At 41.4% G+C, this 16,960-nt stretch overlaps 1 protein-coding gene across 1 annotated transcript in view; it reads right to left on the bottom strand.

Annotated features, from left to right (window-relative positions):
- ADGRV1 (adhesion G protein-coupled receptor V1) overlaps positions 1–16,960 on the bottom strand; it is a 428,595-nt gene that overhangs the window by 396,636 nt on the left and 14,999 nt on the right. The window contains exons 7-11 of the mRNA XM_054987564.1: positions 15,815–16,377; positions 13,936–14,206; positions 5,780–6,109; positions 3,936–4,112; positions 2,317–2,540 (exon numbers count right to left, since the gene is read on the bottom strand). Coding sequence (XP_054843539.1) covers positions 2,317–2,540; positions 3,936–4,112; positions 5,780–6,109; positions 13,936–14,206; positions 15,815–16,377 — 1,565 coding nt within the window. The remainder of the gene's footprint in view (positions 1–2,316; positions 2,541–3,935; positions 4,113–5,779; positions 6,110–13,935; positions 14,207–15,814; positions 16,378–16,960) is intronic.

Here is a 16,960-nt window from a genome sequence, read left to right as displayed (position 1 = left end):
ACGCTCTTGGAGATACACTAATGTAGTGTTCCACTGGTACTGCTCTGTAGTTAGGATGCTAGTCTTAGGTTTAGGGACTGTGTGTTCAAGCTGCCACCGCCTCCTCCTCCTCCAATGCCCCTTTTTTCCCTGTCCTCTGACATGCCATGTGTAGGGTGGCAGTAGCTGCATTGTCAGACTATAATTAACTGCACCTGTGTGTGCAACTCAGAATGTTATCAGGTGCCACTGCCTGTTTGGTAGGTGTTGCCAGGGTTGCTATGGACACCAGCCCTCTTGCTATCCAGTCTGCACCATTCAGAGGGGCACATGTTGCCCCCACACACTATGAAATGTCTAGAGGGTAGACCAACACTGCCGCGATTATGTTGGCTGCTGGCTGCCACTACCCATTCTCCAGCTACTGTTTTTGATACATAAGGCTATATAACTGCAAAGTGGAAAAAGAGAACTGTGGGGATGGATTAACAGCAGGTGAGCCTTGGACATATTAGGAAAGCAATTACAGGAATAAGAGAGAAAAGACTCACAGCCCTTACACTGAAGGGCCAGGAGTTTGAAGATGCTGTGGGATGTAGCTGGGAACCACTCAAGGAGATATCCATAGTTATGGCAAAAAATCAGGGGTCATTTCGTAGAAAAAGAGCTGCAGGAACTCATTAGCATAACCTATTAGCATATGCCACACCCCTTGATTGGGCTGAAATGGCCAGGATTTGGCTGCTGCTGCCAGACAAGAGAGTGTTCCCTCACCTGGCTGTGGCCTGATCAGGGCCCCAATTCAGGCCGAAACAGGCCCAAAATGGATCAAACCGGCCATTTTGGGCCCGTTTTGGCCTGGATCGGGCCCAAAATGGCCCAGATTGGGTCAGTGCTGGGCAGGGCAGGGGTCCCCCACCAGGCACAGACCCAATCCTGGTGGTTTTGGTCCTGATCCTGACCAAAATGGGCCCCAAATGGCCAAAAATTGCCATTTTGGGCCCGTTTCAGCACATTTTGGGAACAAAACGGCCGGGATTGGGTCAGTGCTGGGCGGGGGAAGGTTCCCCCACTCAGCACCGACCTGATCCAGGCCATTTTGGCCTAGATTTGGGCTTTTTTGCCCCCAATCGAGGCCTAAACGGCCCTAAAGTCAGGTGAGCGGGGCCACCTGACTTGAGGGAACTGCCAGAATGTGGTTCCAGTGCGTTCCCTCTCGAAATGAGCCCTGCAAAATATAATTTTAAGAGTAGCATTATGAATCATAAAGTAACTGAACTGGGGAAAGATTACAGGAGAGACAGGCAGTAACAAGGATGTTATGGCACTATAGGTAAGAGATGGGTAAAATAGACTTTTTCTCCCATTCAAGCAACATTAACAAGCAATCCACATGGTGTTACTTAGAAAAATAAGCACATTTAGAAGGATAGGTTAGTCTTGTGACAACATTCTGATTTTTAATATTAATAATAAGCATAATAAAAGGGAAACATTTTTTTTAGAATTCTGAAGCTGTTGTCCAGCTACACTTTACAGGAAAAAAGATTTCCTTTGCAGCAATATTAAAATATCATGATTCCATCCGTACACCACTAGCACATGGTATGAGGAAGTTACCATTACTTGTATTCATATGATTCACATTGGTTGCTGCCCTCCAGTGAGGGAAATCAAAAGAAGAATGTTGTTTAAAATATTTTCAGGATAGATTACGTAGACGAATCTTCAGAAACAAATCTGAAAATGCCTTGAATTCTCAGAAAACTCCTTAGCATGAAGCAAAGGAAATAGGCTTTGCAGAGAACAGATTCCAGTCGGAAATACAGTTTGAAATATGAAGAGTATAACTTCTGTATGAGCAATACACATTGTAAAATAAAATTACATACTGCCCACTGAAGCAGCAGAAAAAATACTGAAATATCACGAAAGAAAATAAAGCTTCTTTTTTCCTGCCAACCCACTGAAAGGAAAATCAAGCCCTTACACCTGCCTATTAATTTTGAATAGTATGGCATTGTAAGAATCAGACTTTTACAGGCACAATTCAATAGAAATATATCATTATAAGAACCTGAAATGGAAGTTCAGCCTAATGAAATCTTAAAGTAACGTTGTCTGCTACAGAAAATACAGAAACGAGTTTGGAAGACAACCAGAATCATACGCTAGGTCATTTTCATATTACCCTCAAGGTAAAAGGTAGTAGGAAATATGCATTAATCAAAAACATTAATAAGGAGTTTTGAAACAAGTTCCACTAAGTGGCTTCTATAGTGCTGGATCAGAAATGATATCTTCATTTGTTTCCTACAAATTATTGAAGAATAATACCTGTCTAGTGATAATGTCAGAGTCTCATTCATTTCAGGGGTATCATCAGCTTTAATGGTGATGTTGATCACTGTGTCACTTTGTCCAGATAAAAACACAACAAAGCCAGAGAAAGGAGTTATATCATCCATTGTTACTGCTTTTGCATTGCGGCCAGAAGGTTTCAGGCTCCAGAACACAGTAGCTTGTCCATCTGTTCCATCTCGATGTAAGGGAATAGAGACCTAGAATGCATATATAGTTTTATACTTTTTAAACATGCATGCAGCCCTGGTTATTGTCATACTTCAGTTAATCCAAAATTTTGACGGGCATATTTCCAAAATTGCATATCTTTCAAAAATAAAACCTCCCTAGAACCCTGCAAATGTGCTATTCTTGAGAGAATTCTGCAGTGTTTTTTTTAAATGTCACCTTGTAGATAGGGTTACAAATCAACAGACTATGCTCAGAGGGAGGCTAGTACTTATCAAGATGTCTGGCAATCCCACAGACAAGTACCACAAATGGAAGTAAGCAGACCAAACCAGAAGTGCCCCAATATTAGCCAGAGACCAGTAACCATGTTCACTTGTCCTTCCAGGAACCCTCTAAAGTTCCCTGATTGGCAGCAATAGTGAAGGCAAGGTTGGAAGTGTCAGATGAAGGAGCTAGCTGAACATTAAGAAGGGGCATACTTAATCCTTTGATATTCTGTTACCTGCCCAGAAGGACTGGAGGAGGAATAACAATTCAGGCACTGCGCATGGAACCCATTCCAGACACTGCCTGATCAACTGATTACGGCCAGGGGAAGCAATCCTCCTCCTCCTCCTCTTCTAGATCACTATAGGAGCACAGCATGTGTAACAGATCTGAGAGCCAAAACACATGTTAAGAAAAACCTAGGTTCAGCACGTGTTCTCTTACCTCAAGGTTTGCTGGGATCTGTAGGCGTCCTGGAAGCTTAAAGTTTAGCATTTACAGAGCAGCAAAAAGGGAAAGGGAAATACAGGCGCCTGTATTTTAAGCTTTAAGCTTCCAGGACGCCTTTAAGCTTCCAGGACGCTTGCAGATCCTTTAAGCTTCCAGGACTTTAAGCTTCCAGGACCCCTACAGATCTTTAAGCTTCCAGGACGCCTACTTTAAGCTTCCAGGACTCCTACAGATCCCGGCAAACCTTGAGGTAAGAGAACACGTGCTGAACCTAGGTTTTTCTTAACGTGTGTTTTGGCTCTAAGTTTGGTATTGCAGCTGTACTCTCTGAAGCCACTGCTGTACAGCTCCATCCAAGGTCCTTTTACCTATACACTCATCATGAAAATGTAAAATGGTCTAGTCTACATTTGCCATATCAATTGCTTGGAAATAGGAAGGTAAAGCTTTCATTACATCTATATGACCATTAAAACTATTTCCTTTGAGTAGCTTTTCCATAGAGTACAAAGCTCAGATGTCATTTCAATTTAACTGTGAATTATTCTTGTTAAGATGATTATGCTTTATAAAACCAAGATACGGCACATTTTAATTCTGTCTGTCTTGCTTTCCTTTGCAAATATCTGCACTATATGATGCCAGACTCTGCTTTCTCTAAATACATTTGCAGTAAGCAAGGACAATGTAAAAGATTTACTTACTACTGTAGCAACAGAATCCTCTGGCTCATGTAAAATTAGTGGAAGATTGCTGATAAATCCAATTTCTCCATTTGCAATGTCAGATGTAATTCTCAAGGAAATGTTTTGGATTTCACCTAACCTAGGACTTACAGATGGAACTAGAGGAATAATATTCAGCAGTTCAACTTTTTCAAGCTGCAGTGAGAAAAAAAACCAAGTCTTTATATTATCTGTATTCATATACATACAACAATTTATAAAATTATGCAACATACTCCTAGGTATTGTTTACTCTTCAATATAGACTACACTGCAAAACTCTGATCATGGGGAAAAAATCAAGACATCAAAATTATCATGCAGAATTTCCATGGCAAGAGAGATCATCTTCCACTTCTTTAGTTATTCTGGGGCAGTGCTTTTTTTTCTTTTTCTTTTTCTTTAAAGTACTGATATGCATTAGGTTTGCCACCTTGGGGGCCCAAGCCTGCCAGCTGGAAAAAGTGCATAGATACTGCAGAGAGAGAAAAAAGCCAGTTCTGGAGACACTTTGATAGAACAGGTATAAAGTACTGCAGATGTTTACTGAAACATTTAATTTAACATGGAGAGGGAGAAGACAACCACCTGTATAGCTCTGTATAAGAATAATTGAGTAACTGCCTAAAGAAGATCATGGCCAGACATTTTTCAACCAATCAGAATCTTTCTGGATGGGAAAACTTGATGAAATGTGTGTCCAAGAGTTTTACAGCCTATGGCAAACTCCTGGTATGGGCAATCAGAACTTGAAAGGGAAGACAAAGATGGAGCGGAAGAATTTCCAAATAGTGAATAAAATCAAATTTCAAGTTATTCATACCCAATTTTTAACTATATTTTGTGTCTATTATGTTTTGGAATCTTTAATTTACTTTTGTTATTTATGATATCTGGATAGTCTTCTCTACCGTAAGAAACTTACTGCTTCTCTATTAATATGAAGTTCAACCACCACACTAATTTGTGAAGAACTAAAACTGCAAAGGCAATTTGTTAGCACTGTTGTTTGGAGCACATAAAAACTCCACGTGATCTAAAAGGAGTGCCCAAAATCCTCTGTAACATTGTTGTGAATAGTTGTGCAACTCTCAGATGGAGGGAGGGTAGAACAGATGCTTTCTGCTAGCCCTGAGTGATTCAGGCTGCTCACTCACATGTATGGAAATTGTTGTGCCTCCAAACCTCAAAAAAGTTTCTAGCAGATAGTCTTCAGTGCCTATTATGGTCATTATTAGTGCTTCCTAAAGTTTATAAAAGGAGGAAACCCAGGGAGAAAATGTGAAACTATGAAAAAAATTCATCACACAAAGTAAGTAACCAAATATTTTAAGTCACCAGAGATTTTCTCACCCCCCATACTTTAAGTGTTTTCTTGAACTTATTTGTTGAAATATTTTGGGAACCTTTGCAATAATTTCTTCTCTTCATCTCAAGCTACAGCATGTTATATGAGTGGATCCTGAAGAATGCCATTGTTAATAGGTATATCTTCACCAACCTAAAACATGATCAACACTAACCACATTCCTACTTAACAACTTCAAACACTCTTCATACCCAACTCATGAATGTGGGTTAAGCATTAAGGTCAGGATAGACTTAACCTTTAACCATGTTTAAAACAGTCAGGCTGTTATGTGCAAAACATTTACGTGTGAGGAAGAAAGGGCTGAAAGAAGGAGGAAGAACTTAGTGACATATGGTGGTAGTATTGGTACCTCTGTACAAAAAACTAGTATTTTTGAAAAGAAAACAATGTACTGTAAAACAGCATACCAGAGAGCCATAATTAGTTCATACCATATAACGTATGCACATACCTGTACTAGGAAATGGGCCCCATTTTGCAGAAATGCATCATTTCTTATTGGTACTTTAACAATGTCTTCTGTTTTTCCTTCAGGTAAATGAAGGATGTTTCTTCCAGAAATGTTTAGGACGCCTTCTTTAGTTCGCTCAGGATCCACAGGCCCAGCCGGAATATACAGAACAGTATAAGACAGCTTCAGATCTCCCACTGTTCCCTTTTGCCTTGCAAAGCTAAGGGACAAAAAACGTCCCTCTGGGCTGCTTTCTATCCTCTGGTTCTCCAAAGGGTAGAACTTTATGACACCATAAACATCATCACTGTCCTGAATATAGAACAAAAGCTACAAAAACAACAAAAGAACAAAACATTTTTGAAATGAAAGTTACCACTGCAATTCTGTACTATATTATCCCTTCACTGCATGTAGTTTCTCATAGCAAAGTATAGGTCCACAAAATTCCAGCCCCTATATGGTTTTTCCAGTTGTGGTAATCACTTGCTCATACTGATGGACGAACGGATCAGTGCAAGGATCACTGACAGAGAATGAGTGCACTGAACTTTAGCATATCCTGGCAGGAGACCAAACCTCAACTGCTTTGCCTGGGGCTAACTGTCTGTTTTGCCTGGGGCTAACTGCTGGCCCCACCCTCTACTGCGTGAGCCTTGATTGAATTAGGCTCCTCCTCACCAGAGGCACATCACAGCCATCTGGACACTGAGAAGAAGGAAAGGGACCTGCAGCTAGAAGAGTACTCTTGGAATATACTTGGGAGGCAATGATGTCGACAGAAGGCCCCTTTCCAGTCATCTGTATGGAGTGTGCCATGTTTGTTTTCCTCCCGGAACAGAGGATGGACTACTTGTCAGAAGTGTAAGCTCGTCAGGCTTTTGGAGGAGAAGATTCAGGGCCTGGAGGATAGGATCACCACCCTTCAAGAAATCAAGGAAGGGGAGGATTTTATTGAGAAGAGCCTGGGGGCTTTGCACAAACATGAAGAAATAAGTTCAAGAGAAGAAGGAAGAGTCAATCTCCTGTCTGAGCCTCCTCTCAGTTCTGCAGTATAAACCAGAAGATGTGGTCTAAGGCGATGCTCTGCTCCACTGGAGGTCAAGAATCGTTTTGAGGTGCTTGAGATGGTGACGGAGATGAGAGTGGAAGGAGACCCACAAAAACCTGGAGGAGGGAGTGAAGAGGGCATGGAGCTACACGAAAGTGGAAGAAAACGGGTGGTGGTCATCGGGGACTCTCTGCTCAGGGGTATGGAACATCATGTGTCCAGGCCAGATCTCCTACTCCGAGAGATGTGTTGCTTGCCAGGAGCCAGAATTCAGGATATTACAGACCAACTGCCGAAACTGATCAGTACTCCTTTCTGCTGGTTCACGTGGGAACGAATGACACAGCTGGGAATACCATCACAAGAATTAAAGAGGACTATGAAGCTCTTGGAAGGCAGTTGAAGATAATGGGGGCACAGGTGGTATTCTCTTCTATCCTTCCTTTCAAATGAAGAGGAATGCAAAGGGAGCAGACCATACTCGAGGTGAATCGTTGGCTGAGGTGGTGGTGCAGGCAGGAGCGCTTTGGGTTCTGGGACCACAGGATAAGTTTTCTTAGAGAAGGCCTTCTAGCACATGATGGGCTTCACCTCTCAAGGTCAGGGAAGAAAATGTTTGGAAAGAACCTGGAGAGCTTTATCAGGAGACTTTAAACTGATGCTGCAAGGGGAAGGGGACGATCAACATGCAGGTTTCAATTAAGAAGTGATAACAGCGCGGGCCCACCTGGGTAGGGGAAATCAAACAAAGGTACGAGGCTACAACTGCCTATATACCGATGCCCGAAGTATGGGTAATAAGAAGGAAGAGCTTGAGCTTCTCTTGCAAACAGAGGACTATGATACAGTAGGAATTACTGAGACTTGGTGAGATGATTCCCATGACTGGAATGTGGTAGTGGATGGGAACAAGTTGTTCAAGAAAAACCGGAAGGGTAGAAGAGGAGATGGAGTGACATTGTATGTGAGGGAGAAGGCTTTATTGTCAAGAAGTTCTGGAGAATGTGGTTGACAACTCAGTGGAAAGTATATGGGTGGAAATAAGGGGAGGAAGGACAAAGGGCATTGTTGTTGGAGTCTGCTACAGACCACCTAACCAGGGAGAGGAAATGGATGCTGCCCTCCTTGAACAGATTGGTAGAGTATCCAGACATCAGAACCTTATAATTATGGGTGACTTCAACTTCCCCAATGTGTGCTGGGAGACAAGCTCAGCAAAGCGACAAGAATCACACAACTTCCTGACCTGCCTGTCCAATAACATCCTTTTTCAAATGGTGGAGGAAGCTACAAGAGGCTCAGCCATACTAGACTTAATATTAACCAACAGGGAAGAATTGGTAGATGGGGTGAAGGTGGTGGGGACCTTAGAGGGAAGTGACCATGTCCTCCTTGAATTCCAGTTGCTGTGGGGGGCCAAGGAAGTTCATAGCCAGACTCGTAGGTTAGATTTTCGTAGGGCCGACTTCAATGAACACAGAGGCTTGATGACAGTCATTCAGTGGGGGAGTGTGCTGGAAGGGAAAGGAACGAGTGAAGGGTGGGCTCTTCTCAAACATGAGCTTTTGCAAGCTCAAGCCCTCACTATTCCAGAAAGACATAAACATGGTATGGGCTTCAAAAAACCAATGTGGATGAACAGAGAGCTCCAGAATAAGCTAAGGGAGAAAAAGGAAATGTTCAGGAAATGGAGAGAAGGACAGGCCTCTAAAGAGGAATATATGAGGGTTACTAGGTACTACAGATCATCCATCAGAGAAGCTAAAGCTCATTATGAGCTGGGTCTGGCCAGAGGGGCTCGCTGTAATAAGAAAAACTTCTACAGATATGTGAGAAGCAAACGTAAGGTACAAGAGGCAACTGGACCGCTGTTGGGAGTGGAAGGGGAAACTCTGATGGAGGACAGAGAAAAAGCAGACAGGCTTAATGACTTTTTTGCCTCTGTTTTCTCCCTGAAGAACTTGAATCCATCTAGAGATGGTAGTAGACACGACAGGACACCTGGGTGGCTAGTTGGCTTTGACAGAGCGGTTGTGGAGAGGCACCTGGCTGCACTGGACGAATACCAATCCCCTGGGCCGGATGGTGTGTACCCAAGAGTGCTCAAAAAAGTTTCTAGAGAACTTGCAGAGCCTCTGTCCATCATCTTCAAGGCCTCCTGGAAGACTGAGGATGTGTTACAAGATTGGAGTAGAGCGAATTTTATCTCAATCTTTAAGAAAGGGAAGAAGGATGACCTGGGAAACTACAGGCCAGTCAGTCTGACTTCTGTTGTTGGGAAGATATTAGAACACATTTTAAAGGGATTGATCTGTAAGCATCTGAAGGACCGCTTACTGATCCAGGGAAGTCAACATGGTTTTATCCCCAGCAGATCTTGTCAGACCAACCCGGTTTCCTTCTTTGATCAAGTGACGAGCTTGCTGGATCGTGGGAACTCTGTCGACATGATTTACCTGGATTTCAGTAAAGCTTTTGATAAGGTTCCTCATGACATTCTAATGGGTAAACTGGAAGACTGTGGACTGGACTATAGGACAGTTTGGTGGATAGGGAACTGGTTAGAGGACCGTACCAAAGAGTGGTGGTCAATGGTGTTTCTTCAGATTGGAGGGAGGTGTCCAGTGGGGTGCCGCAGGGCTCGATTTTACGCCCAGTACTTTTCAATATTTTTATCAATGATCTGGATGAAGGGGTAAATGGGCTACTCATTAAATTTGCTGATGATACCAAATTGGGAGGAGTAGCAAACACCCAAGAAGAGAGTATTAAAATTCAACAAGACCTGAATACTCTGGAGAAGTGGGCGGTTGTAAGCAGGATGTAATTCAACATAGACAAGTATTACATCTGGGCCACAAAAATGAGAAGCACAAATACAGGATGGGGGATACACTTCTGGGTAGTAGTGTATGCGAAAGAGATCTTGGGGTAAGAGTGGACTGTAAACTAAATATGAGCTGTCAGTGTGATATGGTGGCAAAAAAGGCAAACTCAGTCTTGGGTTGTATCAAAAGGGTCATTGCATCAAAATCGCAGGTCATTGTCCCTCTCTATACTGCCTTGGTCAGGCCACACCTGGAGTACTGTGTGCAGTTCTGGAGGCCTCACTTCAAAAAGGATGTGGACAAAATTGAGAGGGTGAAGAAGAGAGCGATGAGAATGATCAGGGATCTGGAGACTGAACCCTACGAGAAAAGGCTGAGGGCCCTGGGAATGTTTAGTTTGGAGAAGAGGAAATTGAGGGGGGAAATGATTGTTCTCTTTAAATATTTGAAAGGCTGTCATTTGGAGGAGGGCAAGAAACTGTTCCAGTTGGCAGCAGAGGATAGGACTCGAAGCAATGGGCTTAAATTACATGAAGAAAGGTATCAGCTGGATATTAGGAAAAACTTTTTCACGATCAGAGTAGTTCAAAGGTGGAATCAGCTGCCTAGGGAGGTGGTGAGCTCCTCTTCACTGGCAGTTTTCAAGAAGAGGCTGGATGAATATTTGTCAGGGCTGCTTTAGGCTCATCCTGCATTGTGCAGCGGGTTGGACTAGGTCTGTATGGCCCCTTCCAACTCCGTGATTCTGTGTGATTCTGCTTATAGCAACAACAACAAAAATAAGAGAGCACCTATCATTGTCTGGAGGGTCATGTAAAGTGGGCCCCTAGGGATCATTTTACCACTCCACTACTCTCTGCTGTTTAACCATGTCTGCAGTGCTATATATCTTGACAACTAGCTTAATGCTACTATATTAGAATTGTTCTACTTCTACAAAAGCTTCAGAGGACAGACAAAAACTGCCCATAAAACTGTATCCTACAGAGATCCTGCACAAAACTGGAGAGCTACTGAATGAAATGAACTTCTGCATATAACAAGGAAAACAATTATTTCTTTTAACACAAAATCCTCAATTACATAAACCAGATACACACTTTGGTCTCCATGTTAGTTGGGGAGGGGGGAACCTTTCTTAATTAGAATTGAAGTATAACTATCTGCAGATTTCAAGAACACTTAGAAGTCACGCCTGGGAAAATATTTGCCTACTTATTTAGAATGCCCCTTATGGCTGCCTCTCTCAATTAGTTTTTTTTTATTTAGACACACTGAAACACAGCAAAACCAACTGGCAACCCAAGTAGAGATATCATTCCACTTGCTGTGTAATCTCTGGTAGAGATGGGCACAAATAGAAAAAAACCCGAACATGATGTTCGTTGTTCGTTGCCATCCACGAACAGGGACTCACGAACACTTACGAGCATGACCTGTTCACGAACATGTTCATGGTTGGTTGTTCGTGGGGGCCAGCAGGCTCTCCTCCAGCCATCATCCCTACCAGACCACTCCCAGAAACCTTACCTGAACAGGCAGCAGGAAAGGTACCAATAGTAAATAATAGCTTGGCCCCAGAGCCTGGCAGCAGCTCTGGAACCTAAAGGGGTAGATCCCTATCCCACCACACATAAAGAAAATTCAAGCTCCAATGCACTCTCTTTATCAAAATGCCAACAGCAACTCTCTCCCTCTCCACTGTCTGCAAACTAAGCCAGAGCTGGGAGCCCCCTCCCCGCTGCTCTTTGCTCCCTTGTAACAGATTTGGAGCTCCACACTTGAAAGGAAGACCTGCCTATCAAGCTAAATTGGGCTTCGATTGGAGTTTCCAGGGCAACAGCAGGAGTTCAGACAAAGTTCAGACAATCCCTGTCTAAGTTGCCAAGGGAATTGATTGCAGGTGCCAGACTGCCTGGCTTGACGAACAGCAACAAACGAGGCTTGCAACGACCATCTGTTCATTTAGAATGGGGTCTCACAAACAGCTTGTTCTTGAACAGGAGATTGGGCTGTTCATGGCTTTTTTTTGTTCGTATTGCTGTTCATGCCCATCTCTAATCTCTGGCTAGGATCACCCATGAGATTTGTCCAGAAAATCCCTGGTTCCTCTCAAGCAAATCTGTTTGCCCTCAATGGCATCATTACAAAGCCAAATCTGACTGTTTGTTTTTATGTGATCAGTGATACTCAGTGGCTAGAAAGCCACATATGGCTATTTGAGATAACACCTGTAAATCTTCTGAGCATTGTTCCCCAATGTGGCATCCAACCCATGTTTCATTAAAGTTGGCAAAGCCATTGTTCAGGAGGCTGGTGGTTGGTAGATGATTCCCACCTCAATATTGCTGCCACCAGTGGGTCTAGAGAACAGGTAACTTGTGAGCCTCCATAGAGTGCAGGCTTTGTGCTATGGGCCCATCATCTCCAACACCTCCCACCATAGCCTCTACATTCTGATCCCAGCACCTGGACAGCTACCAGGAAGAAAGCAAGCTTGCTGCAGAGAAAGGACAGCAAAAGCACTACTACCACAGCTGCTCCCCAGGAAAAGAGCAACTGGCCACACTAAAGTGGGGGTGGGGGTTTCACTCCGCTTTCCTCTTTCTTCACTTGCTCTCTTCTGGATACACTGCCAATTTCACTTTCTCACAAGTTGCTGTTCTTCATACTGGGGAGACAGCAAGAAAGCAGAGAAGAAAGGGTGCCCAGCCTTCTTGTGAAGAGAAGCTTCACAACACTGCTGGCTATCTAGGCTTCAGCAGTAAGACCTGTGCCCTTTACTGCCATTCTTGCCCTGTTAATCTTTTCCTCTCTCTGCAGAATCACAAGAATTGGCTAAAGTTCAACAATGTTGGGGAAAGACAGCCTACGTGTTTAGATGTACTCTGGTAAAATGATTATAGTTATATGTTTATATTAATAGTTTAATTACTGAGCGTGTGTGTTTGGTGAGGTGGCACACAGTGCATACAGTAGTCATACTGCTCTTCACAAGACATGGAGTGAGTACCACTGAGCTAGATATACTGATCCCCAATTGGTTGAGATCCCAATTTGACTAATTCAAGCAGCAGCAATAACCAGAAAAGGGGAGGGGGGAATGAACAGCAGATATGAAGCACTAGCATATGTGGAATCAAGAGCACTGAACATGTTATTTCTGAAAATAATTCTGTACTTTCAACCTGAATATTAAATAGGAGACTACTTCGCACAGTCCTAAACTGAAGAAATCCTATATAAGCAAAAATAATTATGATCAGCTGCTTAGTTGAATCTAAAAGTACATTTTGCAACTGTTGCAGTCACACTTTTCTGCCTTCTCTTGCTTTGAACTCCAACATAAGAAAGTCAGTACAATCCAGCAAACAAACCACTGAAACAACTGCTAAAACCGAAATGCTTACAAGTTTCCAGCAGGCAATGACATCTTTAATGTTGAGAACATAGCTTAGACAATGTTGATGAATTTACCTTTGTATTTAACTCTTTCTAAGCTCTTTGCAGGCATTCTATGAGGAAGACTGGATGTGCATGGGGGAGGGGGAGACAGGATTTCAGCAGCAAATTCCATCCATGACATATGTAAATTGATTAGAACGTATTACAGAGCATATGGGTTGGCTCCAACAGAAGTTCACGGAAGGAATTCACAGAGCAGATCTGTTCCTACCTAACAAGAGCTGCAAGTGGAAGTGATTATCCGTCACTGCTGCAGCACTTCAACCTGTGACACATTTGCTTGAGAAGGTCTCCTGGTCAGAGAGGAGGTTAGGGACAAACAGCAGGCTGCATGGGAAGGGGAAGGTGGAGAAAGATAACTTACTCCTTCTGTGAACTCCTCTGCTGGGTTCAGCTGCATGCATGTACATGTGTGCATGTATGAACCTCCCTGCACAGTCAGGAACTCTGCTTTTCCAGAGTTCTTATTCACACAAATATAGCAGATATGCAACAGGCTATATATATACTTGCATTCCAAATAAACTCAGGAGTGGAACTTGTCATAGCAATCTCGTTACCTGCTTTGTGCATTCATTCTTCATCTCTGGAATGCCTGGAAAGTGCTACAATTGCGAAACACTTGGCTGGTAATACATTATTTCCACATATTTTGCACAAGATGTGCTTGGATTGAGAAATGACTCTTGGAAACTGAATTCCATGTTCTAACTATGACATCAAAATGAAAAAATAACCCTAAACTGATTTTTTGAACTTCAACATTATTTTACTTGAAATTTGTATTTATTTATTTATTTAGAATTTCTTACCTCAGCTGGTTCACTCACTTCTGCACCCCCCTGTATTGTGTGTGCAAGAATTCTAAGCAGAAACGGTTCTGCTTCTTCAGGGATATCATCATTAATAATATTCAGAGGAAGTGATGCTAACATCTGCCCTTGAGCAAAATATAACATTCCTGAATCTGGAGTGATATCTGTAGTCACAGGTGAAGGATCACTGCTGTTGCGGGTTATAATCCATGCTACTGAAATATTTCCATGAGTTCCACCATTCCTTACAATCGTGATACCTTCATACCTAGAGGTTGCAAACAAAATTTAACATAGCTCTCTTATCATAAACACTAACTGTGTGACAGATGGGGCATCATTTCCCACTCTGTATAATTGTTTCAGTTGTGCAGTTTTCTTGCACTGACACTTTGCTCTTTTCGTGGATTTGCACCAGTTTTAAAATGTGTTGCTTTATTTAGGATGCTTAACCCACAATATGCATTTTTTCCACTGATAGAAGAAAAAAACGTATAGATATTCATGATATCCCTATCTATGCTATACATATTTGCCTGTGTACATGTATACACAATATTTGCATACATCTTGTGGAAAGTGCATGTACTCCTAAATAAGGGCTTATATTCCAATATCAAGCCACTGATTGCATTGGCTGAACTAATTCAGAAAAAGCATTACAAAGAGAAATGAAAAGCTCTTACTAAATGGCAGTTTCACTAACTTTACGGATTTAGCCTTACAGCAAAGTACCTTTAGATGCTCTCCAGCCACCTGAGAGACATTTATCCATGAACAGCTTCCATACGACTGAGTGTTTCAATGCCAATTCACATGGCAAGGACAGATTGTATGGTCTTTTCCAACAGATTTGGCACATCTCCGGGAGGGGGTGTTAATTTTGTGAGAAAGACCCATGTGAGCAGCACCTGCTTACATTATTAGGTCATTTAAAGACTTTCAGAGCCATGAAGGAGTTGCTCAGAGATAAGTGGTTCACACAGAAGGAAAAACATTTAAAAGGCACATTTTAAAGCAGAACTTGTCAGGATGGGAATATTAATTCATAATGAACTTTCTACTAAACTTACTCTGTTTTTAAATGTAAAACTGCAATTGATTTAAGTATGATCTCAACTGCTGAGCAATTTATGAAAACAATGCAAATAATTTCTCATTCACAATGAAATCATATAGATAGGCCCACAAATATACTTTCTTTTACAACCTACAGTATGTACGCCTAACTACGGACAGAAACATATTCCAACATACCAGCCCAAATCCAGAGAAAAAAATTGTACTTAAGTTACACTGAAATCAGTGGAACAAATAGGTTGACTAACAAGTCCCATTAATTAAATTGTGGTTTCAATTAAAATAACTTCCTCTGGACTGAGGCTATTATATTTAATTTGTACTTGTAATTACACAAGTCATTAAACAAAATTGTACACATCACTATACATTGGTTTCAATCAGCTTTTAAGAATGAAACCTCACTGAGAATTCTCAGTAGAGGGATTTCATGAGACTCAGTAAAAACTGTAATCCCAGTTGATATTTACATAATCCTGATCCTGACTCAAAGCATGTCAGTCTCAGGAGGAATGTATTAACATCAGAGAAAAACATAATTAAATACTGAATTCCAAAGAACATCACATACAAAAGTGCCTATAAGAATTATGAACTTTCACCTTCATGTCTAAGATCTGAGTTCTTAAAATCAAATTGTGAGACTTGATCATAAAAATACTTTTTAAGACAGGACTTTGCTCAATGATTTAAACTGTGTAAACCACCTTGTCTCAGTGAGAAAGATGGACTATAAATAATGTAAATAAATAATGCAAATACATACGCTTATTAATAGAATGAAGAGGTGCAATACCTTAATATTTGATCTTCATCAATAATGACTGTCCATGTAAACAAAACACTGTTAATGGATAATACTCCATAAGGTTTATCATTGGGCTTAATGGTTACTTGAACAACAGAAGGATTTGTTAAAACTGCATCTCCTTGCAAGGTGTCCTTAAGCAGCACGATATGAAATGTCTCAGCGATTTCTGGTATGGCATCATCAAGAATTTTGAATTTTATAGAAGTTTCATGTACTAGAGGGGGGAAAATAACAGTTGTATTTGGCTGTAGATCTAGAAAGTCTAAATTAATCTGTGCATGCGCTGTTGAATTTCCAGTTACAATGATGTAGCAGATGGAGACTTCATATTCATCAGGCCCAATATTTCCACTGTCTTCTTTACCCCGAACAATTGGAATTGTTATTATGTCATCCTCTTCATGTACCATATAAAAACCTTGAGTAAATCGCACTGGGCTATCATTTTTCATAATAATAATTTCAACAGATTTTTTTGATGCGTTGATTTCTGCTCCCCCTTCTACACTTTTCAGGTGAATAATAAATCTCTCATCATTTTCCGGTATCTAGAAAAATAACAAGACAAGACTTGATGACATTAAAAGTATATATGGACAAATGAGTGGGGAAAAACAGGGCATCTTCAATTACTCCCCACCCCGCCGCACTGAAAAAAAATGTGAAATTTAGGGGAGCACTGGAAAAATCTCCAGTTAAACCTCTCTCTTTTGGAAAATGCTTCTTAAGACAAGACTTTGCTCATTCAAAATGTACAAAAAGGAAAAATTTCCCGTGTGTGTAATAATGTCTCCACAATTAACAATAAAGCATATGTTATTTAATATATAGTTTCCAGAATTATTTAATTGTCAATACATGGGGGATATAGTAAACAATTTCAATTCATTTCTCATACTACAAACAAGAACTGCATCACGTATTGTAACTTCCTATGACCTTAATTATGCAAACATTCCGTGTATCCTGTATATAAATAGATTAAAGTGTCTTGTGCTCAATATGCTACAATTATAATAACTAAAGTGCAAATACTTCCAATATCCTATGACACTACTTCTTGCATACAGAATACAATTTGCCTATTTGTCAGTTACAATGTAGATACAGTCCAAAATAAATTCCAGACAC

This window comes from Eublepharis macularius, chromosome 8, assembly GCF_028583425.1.
Source record: "Eublepharis macularius isolate TG4126 chromosome 8, MPM_Emac_v1.0, whole genome shotgun sequence".
NCBI classification, from domain to species: domain Eukaryota; kingdom Metazoa; phylum Chordata; class Lepidosauria; order Squamata; family Eublepharidae; genus Eublepharis; species Eublepharis macularius.
This window is presented reverse-complemented; position numbering and strand designations above follow the sequence as displayed.